Raw genomic sequence first — 10,932 nt, forward strand, 5'->3', positions numbered from 1 at the left:
CGCTTTTCGGGTATTGCGTCATCAGAGAGCCAAAAGTTTGAACCAAAGTGGTGTTAGAAAGATTTTTCCTATTGGAATCCAACTCTTTTAACAATAAATGCATCTTTCGCCCTCGGACAATTAGCGACAACAAAGCCACGAAATACCGAAATATTGAATTTTGCTAACAAAAAAAAAATTGATACAGTAGTCCTCAGTGCCCCCATAAGGATCAGCTTTGGCACAGTCTGCACCCTTGATAGGTTATCTATTAATCGAAACAAATTATAATGAAATTTATCACTTTAAGTATCCGTGAGTTTTTCTTTAAACTCAAGCTGCTGAATAAAATTCCCCACTATGGTAGAACAGCGCAGATGTTCGAATGGGTTTGAACATAAGCTAGTCGGCTTTTTATTACGGCATGTAGTTTAGCTTTTTTCTGTAAAGGTCATTATTCAAAATGAGAAAGTGTTCAATTAGATGTTCTTGCCAACTGCAAACAGAGACAGGAAAAGTTGCGTTCAGGAGAGGTTGGGTAGAGACACTTCCTGAACTCAACACGTTCCATTAACTTTTTTTCCGGTCCCTATTTGCCATTGGCAAGAACATCTAGATGACCACTTTCTCATTTTGGATAATGACCTTTACAGAAAAAAGTAAACTACATGCCGTAAGAAAAACCTACCTACTTGTGTTAAAATAAATTGGAAAATCTGCGCTCTTCTACCACAGTGGCGAATTTTATTCAGCGGCTGAAGTTTCAAGATATACACACGGTTACTTAAAGAGGTAGTAAATGTCATTATAATGTGTTTTCATTAATAGAGAGCCTATAAAGGTTGCCGATATTGTCAAAACTGATCCTTAAAGAGGAAAAAAAAAAGTACATTCTTATTTATGCGGCGACTTATTTTACTCTTTGTCTTGCTACAGATGATGAATATTTTGGACAATTTTGAATCGGCTGACTTTTACAAACTGCTTGCAACAAAATAACTGCTCGAGGGTCATGATAAGCAAGGGGCTCTATTTTGAGAAACATACGAGCACGCATGCTTCCAAATCCAATACAGTACAACAAATTCTGGCCAGAACAATACCAGACTAACTAATGCCCAGCCTGCGGGGAGGTCAACCACATGGTCTGGAACTGCCCCGAACAACTTAGAGAGCACGACAGCGAGGAAAGCAGCCACGAAAAGTGGGAGATGAGGCTGGTTCACCCAGAGCTTCCCCTTCAGCGACAGCTGATCGGCCAAGCCTGCAGGACTCTCTACAACAATGGTTTCCCGGACCTGGGCTAGCCATCAGCGTAATCCCAAGGCGGCAATTGAGTGCTCTCTTTCTCTCTCAGGAAGCGTCATAACCCTGAAATGTCCAGGCAACGAAAACATCAAATGAAGTTATAAACTTGCAAAATCTTGTCGTTACTGGTACCTGTATAGCAGAAATATAAAAATAACTCGTGTATAGGTTTCTTTTAAAAAATACATTTGATTCACAATTAAAACTTAAAAATTCTAATAATTTATTAACGTTGAAGATCGGTAAAACTGAGCACACATACTCAGATGCCCAAAACAAATCAGGAACAGAATTCTAAAGTATTGCAATACCTGCCAGTGACGCAGAACACACGTTTAAACTTTAGGTTGCTTTGCCGATAGGGTTAGCTTTTGCAATGAGGGATCTTTCAACAGGCCTCCTGCATCGCAGATAGCTGGCACCTTCGTCTTGCTTTGATAAATATGTTGTGAAATGTTGTTACTGCGAGGAACTGGTGCACTTTAGGAGCCAAAAACGAAGACTATTCACACTTTACAACCCTTACTTCACGTCATATGCAGGATTTACAAGGTTAGTAATGAGTCAGGTGACGAAACATACGTATGTACTTTCGTCTGGCGTCACGCATCATGCGTACACTAAAAGAAAGGCGCTTCGCAACAGCGCACATAATCTGGGTTGTCCCACATCTTTCCCACGTGACACAAAGCAGAGCGAACAAACAAAGCTGCAAACGTCCTAGCAGAGGTCATCGCCTGTGGGAATAATGGCTTTGCCTTATTGTTACACAGGAGGTATATCGTGCGCCTCCACTTGTGAGGCATCACAGGAGGCCTCACTTCTTTTTCACGCGCTTTAGTAACTCCTACTTTGATGCCATTCCACTTGGAATACGAAGAACATAACGGCTCTTGCATACTCTTTTAACACAGAGGACCGCATTATTAGTACAACGTGAGCGTCAGCCGTTTCCCTGCCCCACGCTTCCAAACAGAACCACACGCTTTCCTCTTTCTTTGGTGCACCTTTCACATGACGCATACATTACAAACTGTCGGCCCTGACGCAATCCGTTTGGAAGTTACAATTAAAAAAAAAGTACGGACAATGTTTAACACGAGGTGCATTACAAAAAATATACCAGCGCTGTACGCGCGCACACGCACGCTAGGAATGGGCAGCTCAGCTACTTTAAAGCGAATTCGATACACCGCAAGTACACATCCGCAAACGCAGCATAGTGTCCAGCGCTCAGGGGCGCGCCACAGAGCTACGTTCTGACTTCGAGCAATGCCGCACGGAACCGCACAGTGCGCATGAAAAACCCAATTGAAACGGGTGTAGCTGTCAGCTCGGAGATACAATACGATTGGGAAGAATTCTGCAGGAAACGTCCACGCACGGTGGACAGCGAAGACAGAGACCGAAGGTACGCCCAACCTTCGGGGAGCTTCGCAGCTCCTGTGCCTGCTTCGAAACGGGGCGTGCACGTGGCTTGGCCGTAGCGAAGCTCGTAGCTTATAAGTTATTCAGAGCTCACAGTAGACACTGCTCCGCCATTCCATGGGTGCTTCACACGGCCGCCAGATTCTGCTGTTTTGTCCCGGGCTAACTCTGTCGTCACTTCACAGAAGAATAAGTCAGTACGCCACAAGAAAACGCAAAGAGATTGCAGAACGCTCTTTATACCACCACTCTGAGCGAGATGCATACAGATACAAACACAGAAGTTGACCCGGTTTGCTCGCTAGCCCCCGAGACAAACGGGGCAGCAGGTCCTGGGACAGGTGAAGGCCACCGTACCGTTGGAGCAGGCGAGGCACAAGGCCGCAGCGCAGTTGGGCCAGTTCGGATCCTCCGCATTAGCGCATGCTGTGCCAAAAGGGAGAAGAGAGACATATGTCTAACTCGCTCATCAAACACGCCGTGCGCAGGCGAAGCGGCTTAGAGAGAATCGAACGCCCAGATGGTGGTGCTCGTAGGGCCGCAGTTGTCTGTCACACGGTGCTGAGCAGCACACGGACAGTATACGAGCGGATTTCATTTTGGAGATTCCGAAGCGCGGTGCTTACGACGCTTCGCTGGTCTGGTTTAGGGTTTGTGGAAAACTAAGGATGGGTAGCAAGTGTTGTCTAATTTCATTTATTGGTTTCGTTTGGCCAGTACAGAGACTGCAAACAAGGGAGAGCAAGCTAAAGGCGCCTAGTAGCGCCTGACAGAGGCCTTCCCTCCCCCCCCCCAAAAAAAAAAAAAACAAAGTGGCACTTGGCAATGGTACGAAATTTCCATAAGTAACAGAAACTAGAAAAGCAGCGGATATATTGACAACGAAACAAAGATCAGTCATGCATATAGTGCTCAGCACAACAAAACTAAGAGCAAAACATAACAAAGACAAAACTGATTAGGTAAAAACACACCACAACTAGCTATAACAAAAATATTCATGAACAGTTTTCCTAAATCTGACCTCGGACATATATTGTAGTGACAATTCTGTTAAGTATGGATAGGTGTTTAATGTATGAGGAATTATGTGAGTTAGTTTTTGGAACCCATAGTTTGTACGAGATTTGGATGCATGGTATTGAGGGTGCCTAAGACTGTATGCTGTTTGGGCAATTAAATATATGCTCTCAAAAGTCTGCCAGTTTCCTTTCATAAGGTTTCTGACATAAACAGCAAGCTTCTTGTAATAAGCGGCCGTGATGGTAAGCAGTCTATGGTTGAGAAAGGAAGGACCCGTGCTCTCACTGTAATGTAAATTATCAATCTCTCGTACAGCAATTGACTCGGAAGCTGCAGGCTTGCGCAGTTTTCCTGGCGGTTCGTTACATTATTACATTCAAACCCCTCATCTCACTCTTACGTGCTAGAAATACGACAGCCTAACACAAGTTGTCTCGAGGGCTTGATTCGCTAGTGATCTTCGCGTCAAGCGTAAACGTCGGGGTATACGAAATCAGAACAACGCTGCTAGCTCTGTCCAAGTAAAGGATTTCTTCCAACTTCTATCCGTGTTGCGACGCTCGCAGCGCACGTACTTTGCAGCGACCGGCTGCTTATGATGCTGCTGGTCAATGGTGCTGGCCAGAGATATTGGCTGCGCTTGTCGCGACGCTAGCGCCTGACTGTTGTTTCGATGATTTGACAGCGCACACCATAACCGCTGCTCGTCGGTTCACGATCATTTTAAACCGCTAGCATACTACCGCAATTATTCTAAACCGCATCGTCTCGGTTCTGTGTGTCGCATGGCCACCAAGTTGCGCACCTACAATTAGCCAGCGGGCAATGCATCAAACGGGCACATGCGAATCCAAAAACGATTCGACAGGAATGGGCTAATAAGGTACCTTGAAGCGAACACAAACACTGATGATAGGACGGACTATAGTTGTTAACTTCGCGAGTTTAGCTGCACGACAGACTATATGGGGCAGCTGTTGTTTCTGGATACCACTTCGGTGTTGAATAAGTTGCTGGAAGACGTCACTTTGACTATGGCGGCTCTGCCTGTTTTTATTCCGTGCTAACTAACAAAGAACTCAAAATACCGTTATACTCGTTTATCTAGCATGCTCCGCAATACGTCAGACTGCTGTCGTTCTGTTTTTTTTTTCTTGCAATTTCGCCACTTACAAAGGCGTCAGTCTGAGCATACCGTCCTGTTAAGTAATCTTTCAGCTGTTACAGATGCTTCGTAGAAAAGATCTTTAAAATCTCTTTTCACTTTTGGTGCTTACGAACTCGTCGTGTTGACTCGGTAGCTATGATGCTCTGCTACTGAGCACAAAGCCGCTGGCTCGATTTCGGCCACGGCTACTTTATTTCTATGGAAGCGAAGTGCGAAAAATTGGCAGCATTTACGTTTGTTGCGTAATGAGCGAACTCAGCGAGAGTTGGGTTGTGTGTGTTGTTCTTTAGCTGTGTGTGCTATTCAGTCTGCGTCGCACTTTCATGTACATCGTGGTCCAGGGATGTTCCGTGCCTTAACCGAAAATTCCTCAATTAGACCCGAAATCCCTATTTCAAGCCCTTTTTCTCAGCAGCAGCTTGAAAGCTCCCTCATACTAGAAAAAGTGAGAATTTTGGTTGTTAAAATCCCCTGAAATTTCGTAAAAACTCCCTTCGTGCCAAATTTTACTTCTCAAGCTCCCTGAAAAAAGATAAATTCTCCGAATGGACATGGGTTTAGTGGGTGCGGGGCTAGTTGTTTCCAAAACTGTTGAACTTTAGTGCGTAACATATTCGGTGAAGGGGAAGCGAAAAACGAGCGTTTAGATTTATTAACGAAGAATTCGAACTTTCTCTCTGTGCTGCGTTATTCTTCAGGCGGGCGCTCGGTGTATTTAGCCGTTTTGCAGACCGGAACTGTTGCCTTTTCTCGTTAAGACGCTTTAATGCTATTCTGGACCAGTTACAGGGGTGTTCAGGGAGTAAATTAGTTTGATATTATGTATCGCCACTTCTCGACGTTGTCTTTCTTCCCGCGCAGCCACCCTGTCCACCAGTCCACCAACACCACCGGTTCGTTCGCGCTTTTTGATAACTAAAGTGAGTGGTTAGGTGCTCCACTTGCTACACCACGCGGTCGGTCTCAAGCAAGGGGTCTAAACACGTACCTCGTTTCGTTATACACGCAGCACGGCATACAAGTGTGACGCATGACTGCGCTGTGTATGCCACCTGTGACGCCGTGTGCCTTATTGTCTTTGAAGTGTGGGCACAGCACTTATCGGGAAGTTGTTGGCAGGGAGCGTTCCGAGTGCTCCCTGCGTTCAACTCTTTGCACGTTTGCTGGCTCAGGCCTTCCGCCTGCGTGCAGCGTCCGAGGGGCGTTCAGGGGCGTTTGGTAGTGTCTCAAGACCGCGCTCCCCACGCGAAGACGACGAACGCTGCACGAGGCATGTGCACGCCGTTAAAGGGTGCGGATGCTCCATTCACGTTCTTTTTAAGGGCCACAGATACAGCTATCACTGAAAAATGCACGTGTAATGAGAATTCGGGGCAAGAAACTCGGGTTGCTGAAATTAATCCGCTCTGCACTAAAACCTGCATCAGACAGCAGTGTTGCTTTGCCACGTTAGTACCAGTTATTAAATTATAACTACAATTTTAACAAAGAATTACATTTTGTTTTGTTTGTCTTCATTGTTAAGTTTTTTCTTTTTCTCGGTTTGCTCTCCACCAGTACCTCTCTACCGTACACCACCATATATATATATTGTATAATCAGGCAATGAGCTCCCATTGCCTAGAGCATTCGTACTATTCCCTGAGAGTAAAATTTGGCACGAGGGGAGTTTTTACGAAGTTTCGGGGGATTTTAACAACCAAAATTCTTACTGGTCGAGTAGTAGCGAGAGCCCCGACAGTAGCGAGAGTAGCCGTCACCTCGCACCTTGCGGGAGGCAGCTGTTGCAGCAGTCACACTCCGGCACGTAGGAGCCATACGTGCACTTCACTTTGGGGCAGTCCGCCAGCACGCAGGCTTGGGCCTGCTGTGCGCATTCCTCGCTGATAAACCCTCCTGCAAAAAAAAAGGTCACCTGTTTAAATTGCAAGGTACGTGCAAAGTGCGTAGTGCGTGCTGCGCGTTATTTATTTATTATTTATTTATTTATTTATTTATTTACAGATACTGCAATCCGCAAGAGATTTTAGCAGGGTGGGAATATAACGCAAACGTAATCAAAGGCAACACAACAGTCAAAGTACACTGCCAGGTACAACAACAAACGCCATAACAATCGCCATTTTTAACACTGCAGTAACCACTAACCAGTACTAACCAGCACTAACCAGCAAAATATTAACAATTAATTTTTGTTTGGTGGGCGGGGGGCCGTCAGCAGAGACTGGCGGCAAACAAAGAAAGGGAGGGTTGAGTTACTGCAGTATTATTTAAGTTATTCCAGTCAGTTAGAGTCCTGGGAAAAAAAGAAAATTTAAAACAATTATTTCTTACTTGGAATGGTGTCATAGTTAGTTGATGCCTCTGCCTGGTGGCATATCCGGAAGAAAATGTAATTATATCAGAGATGTTAACGTTGCAATGTCTATTTACAATCTGATACATAAAATTTAGTCTGGAAACTACGCTGGGTTAGTTCAGGCAAGTTGGCTTGTCTTAAAAGTTCTGTGACTGACGTACGGGAGAAATTATTATAGATAAAGCGAACCGCCTTTTTCTGCACTCGTTCAAGCTTTTTATTGTTAGTTTGTGTGAAAGGGTCCCAGATAATTGCGGCGTAATCGAGTACTGATGTGCTATGTTGCTGATGTGCCTGTAGCAGGTGTAGTCTGCTGTAGTTGTGAACAGAGCTGGTATTCTATTTTCTTTTCGTGCGTGAGCATCCACGTGTGCGTATTTCTGTACAACGTCTGAATTAAAGCAACAGCTGGACGCATATAATAAACTTATTAGATACTTAACAGGCGCAAGCTAGTAACTTGATGTTTTGAAAAACACTTACTTGAATTTTTACCCTTTACCACCATTTCACTGCATACAGAAAAAGTAGTTTAGCGACTCGCGAAACCCTATTATCAGGAGTCGTCTGGTTGCTGGAAACCTTCCCAGTATAACTCCGAACAACCACTGAATAGCAACTCTGAATAGCAATTTACTGCAAAAAAGCACTTTTCTTAAACCAGCTCTGGAAGCCGGGGTGATTAAGCGTGCCCGACGACTCTGGTGTCTGCACTCTTTAAATGTTAACAGCTGACGCAATTATTCAGTTCGCCCGAACTTCAATGCATTGACACTGCTCACGTACCAGTGCATGTAACTGCAAAAATCTGCAGTCGCTTCTTTATGAGTGAAACTGTGCAAACACAATAAATCTTTAGATGGTTTATTCCTTGCATCGCGCGCAACAAGAGTACAATAAAAAAGAAAATCTTCCATAACAAGAAGGGTTATTTTTTCTACAGTTGTACTTCAATGTATGCGTTTGTATAGCTGAATGCGTCAGAAAACAAGTGGCGTGCAATCTCGGCCTATACCGGGTGCGCTCGTCGAAATATGAAGAGGGCATCTCATCAACGAACGAATTTGAAGAGTCAAAGAGCGACTGCGCGTATTCGAGAGAACTATGTGCTGTGACTCGGACGTAATTACAATACTGAAAACCTTATAGATTTTCACGTGTCGATCACAATTCGGCTACCGCGCCTGGGGTCGAACCCACGACCATGTGTACAGAAGGGGGTGTCAGCTCAGTTTATGCCGCGGCCAATGCCAAACGTTGTAAACATACCGCCGTCGGCAAATTCGGTACCGAAAAAATGTTCTTAGCAACAATAATGAGTGAATCGGGACGCACGGATGCACGGGACGCACGGAAGCTTCACGTGAACATGAGAAGCGCCGTAGTGGAGAGCTCCGGATCAATTTCGGTCAGCTGGGTTTTTTATATCGTGCACTGACATCGCACAGAGTTGTCTTTCCCCTCTCGAAACGCGGCTGCCGCTGACGCACAACTGGATCCCGCGCTCCCATGTTGAGAAGCCGAACGGCACAGCCGCTCAGCCACCTTCGGCTAGAGAGGAACGTGCTAAAAACAAACATGAAGGGAGTTGTGTAGTACACGTACCTGTAATGCAGTTCTGGCAGCACCTGCAGCTGGCAGCTGTAGAGCTCCCAGTCACGTCCCAGCAAGTCGTCCGGCTCCGGGCGTAAATGCAGCGCCGCTCCTGGGCGCAGACCGCGTCGGAACAGCGCGGCAGCGACGACGCCGATGAGAGCCCTTGGGCCACCAGCCCGAACATCACAACGAGCCACAGCATTGCTTCTTGTTCGCTCTTTCCCGCCCGGCGTGTACACGGTTTCTCGAAAAACTGTTCGCTCAGGGACCGCCGCGTGCACTCTATCTTACAGTATGCACCTGTGTGGCGGGATATATATATATACGCAGTAAGAGGCCCAACGACCGACGTTTTCGCGAAATATTTTATGGCGATAGCCGCAGCGGTAGTGCTGTTTTTTAACCCGTGCAGTTCGGCACGTGCGACCTTCACCGCTCGCGACGCGCGCGTATACGCGGCTTCCGTCTGTGTTTTCCTGTATTGCCGCTGGGTTATGACACTCCCGTATAAGCGCGCTTGCCACGGTGTATTTTTCACTTATCCGCGCTCATGCCATCAGCTGGGAAAGCAAATAAGGGCAGAGCGCCACGTAAGCACTGGCCTAAACGCAGATAGTAGGGACTCCGCTATCACTATACTGCTGACATCTCCGCGATGATGGGAGAACCGGCGAGTGCGTCTCGAAAAACCACAACGGAAGTGATCCCTCAGCTAAACTTTCGCCATATTTGCATCTCGAGGAGATAGCTATGGCTACTGTCTGCCTCTCGGTATTATCGTGGTGCTCAGCTTTACACGGCTTCTTTGAAGTATTGTACTATGTGCATAATGCAGCAAGACGGTTTTCAGCGCACGTTTTTTTTCTTTTTTGGTTTGTCAATGACCCGGCCCAGCATCTCAACTGCGGATTTTGCATCGCTGAAAAACGGGGGCCAAAGTAAAAGTGCTGCTTGCGCTGATTTATGAAAAATGATTATTATTCTTTTAGTTAAGGATTGTTTTTAGCTAAGGATTGTAGGCGTTCCCGTATTCAAAAGCCTCATCGACAGTTTGAACATTTGTCTCTTTCTTTCCTGCACTTTGCTCTTTAGGGGAAGGCCACGTACTTCGTTCTTTGAACTTCGTTACCATCCTTGAGCCCAGGCTGGAGAGCCGAAGTTTGCGGCACAATTATCCACCGGATTGATCGCGAACTTCAGCGAAACTTGTTGTTGGGCGAGTTGGGCAGCCATGCTTTCAGAGGAACCGGCTCAAAAAATGGACAACGGACAAGGAAGAAGGACGACACGGACAGAGAATGCTAAGAACCTGCCCGCCAATATGTTAAATGGGCTCATAGAGGAGTACCTAGAGGATTTTCCTCACCATATTGCCGTTTATACAGATGCCTCCCAGCAAAATGAAAAGACAGCTATTGGCATTTACTCAAGGGCTCTTGTTTGGAGCTACTCATTTCGGGCCCCTGACTATACCCCTATTTTTGTCGCTGAGTTTCTGGCCATTGAGTTGGCCTTAATAAGGATTCCCCGCAGTATCACTCGTGTTATTATACTCTCACACAACCTTTCTGTTTTGACAGCGCTCGAAAACTCGAGGGATACTCCTATGAGCCGTTGCCTTCAATTTTTTATTCCTCCACATGTTACAGAAGTACTCTTTCACTGTGTCCCTGGGCACTGTGGCATTGTTTCTAATGAGAGGGCTGATTTTTTAGCAAAGTCTGCCCTTGATGGATCTATTGTCCCTTTCGTCCCAAATACTGTTTACTTGACTCTAGCACGCTTTCAGCGATTCCAGCGTCTCCAAGCCTTGAGCCAGCCTCTCCTTGCTGCAGCGGATTTTCAACACCTGGCATTTCCTTGGAGTGTGCGGATGTGCAGTTCGAGGCAATGTTAGGTGTCCATGACCCTTTTGCGCTGCAGGATACCGCAGCTAAATCTTTATTTATGCCGATCGGGGTGTTCGACATCCAACCTTTTTGAGTCTTGTGGCAAAATTGAGTCTATAGAACATTTTTTTCCTCTCCTGCCGGCGGCTGGCTGCTCTCCGTAGAATTTACTTGGAGATCCC

The 10,932-nt window shown here is 46.0% G+C and overlaps 1 protein-coding gene across 1 annotated transcript; it reads right to left on the bottom strand.

The window, feature by feature from the left end:
• Nucleotides 1–2,936: 2,936 nt before the first annotated feature.
• LOC149351548 (uncharacterized) lies at nucleotides 2,937–9,326 on the bottom strand. Its single transcript, XM_089577050.1, has 3 exons — nucleotides 8,871–9,326; nucleotides 6,674–6,802; nucleotides 2,937–3,141 (listed from the first exon to the last, which is right to left on the bottom strand). Exons 1-3 carry the CDS (start codon nucleotides 9,061–9,063, stop codon nucleotides 3,017–3,019), a joined length of 447 nt encoding a protein of 148 aa, XP_089433176.1. The 5' UTR covers nucleotides 9,064–9,326; the 3' UTR covers nucleotides 2,937–3,016.
• Nucleotides 9,327–10,932: the final 1,606 nt, after the last annotated feature.

The sequence above is a fragment of the Amblyomma mixtum genome, chromosome 3 (genome assembly GCF_055824585.1).
Source record: "Amblyomma mixtum isolate Tamu chromosome 3, ASM5582458v1, whole genome shotgun sequence".
In the NCBI taxonomy this organism is placed as follows: domain Eukaryota; kingdom Metazoa; phylum Arthropoda; class Arachnida; order Ixodida; family Ixodidae; genus Amblyomma; species Amblyomma mixtum.

What these genes read in the sequence shown, in the direction of transcription:
- LOC149351548 (XM_089577050.1), bottom strand. Translation starts at nt 9,063, where the DNA reads ATGCTGTGGCTCGTTGTGATGTTCGGGCTGGTGGCCCAAGGGCTCTCA. An exon ending in CTGCCAGAACTGCATTACAG is followed by an intron (nt 6,803 to 8,870) that starts GTACGTGTACTA and finishes TTTTTTTTGCAG; the next exon opens with GAGGGTTTATCAGCGAGGAA. An exon ending in CAACAGCTGCCTCCCGCAAG is followed by an intron (nt 3,142 to 6,673) that starts GTGCGAGGTGAC and finishes CTTTTGGCACAG; the next exon opens with CATGCGCTAATGCGGAGGAT.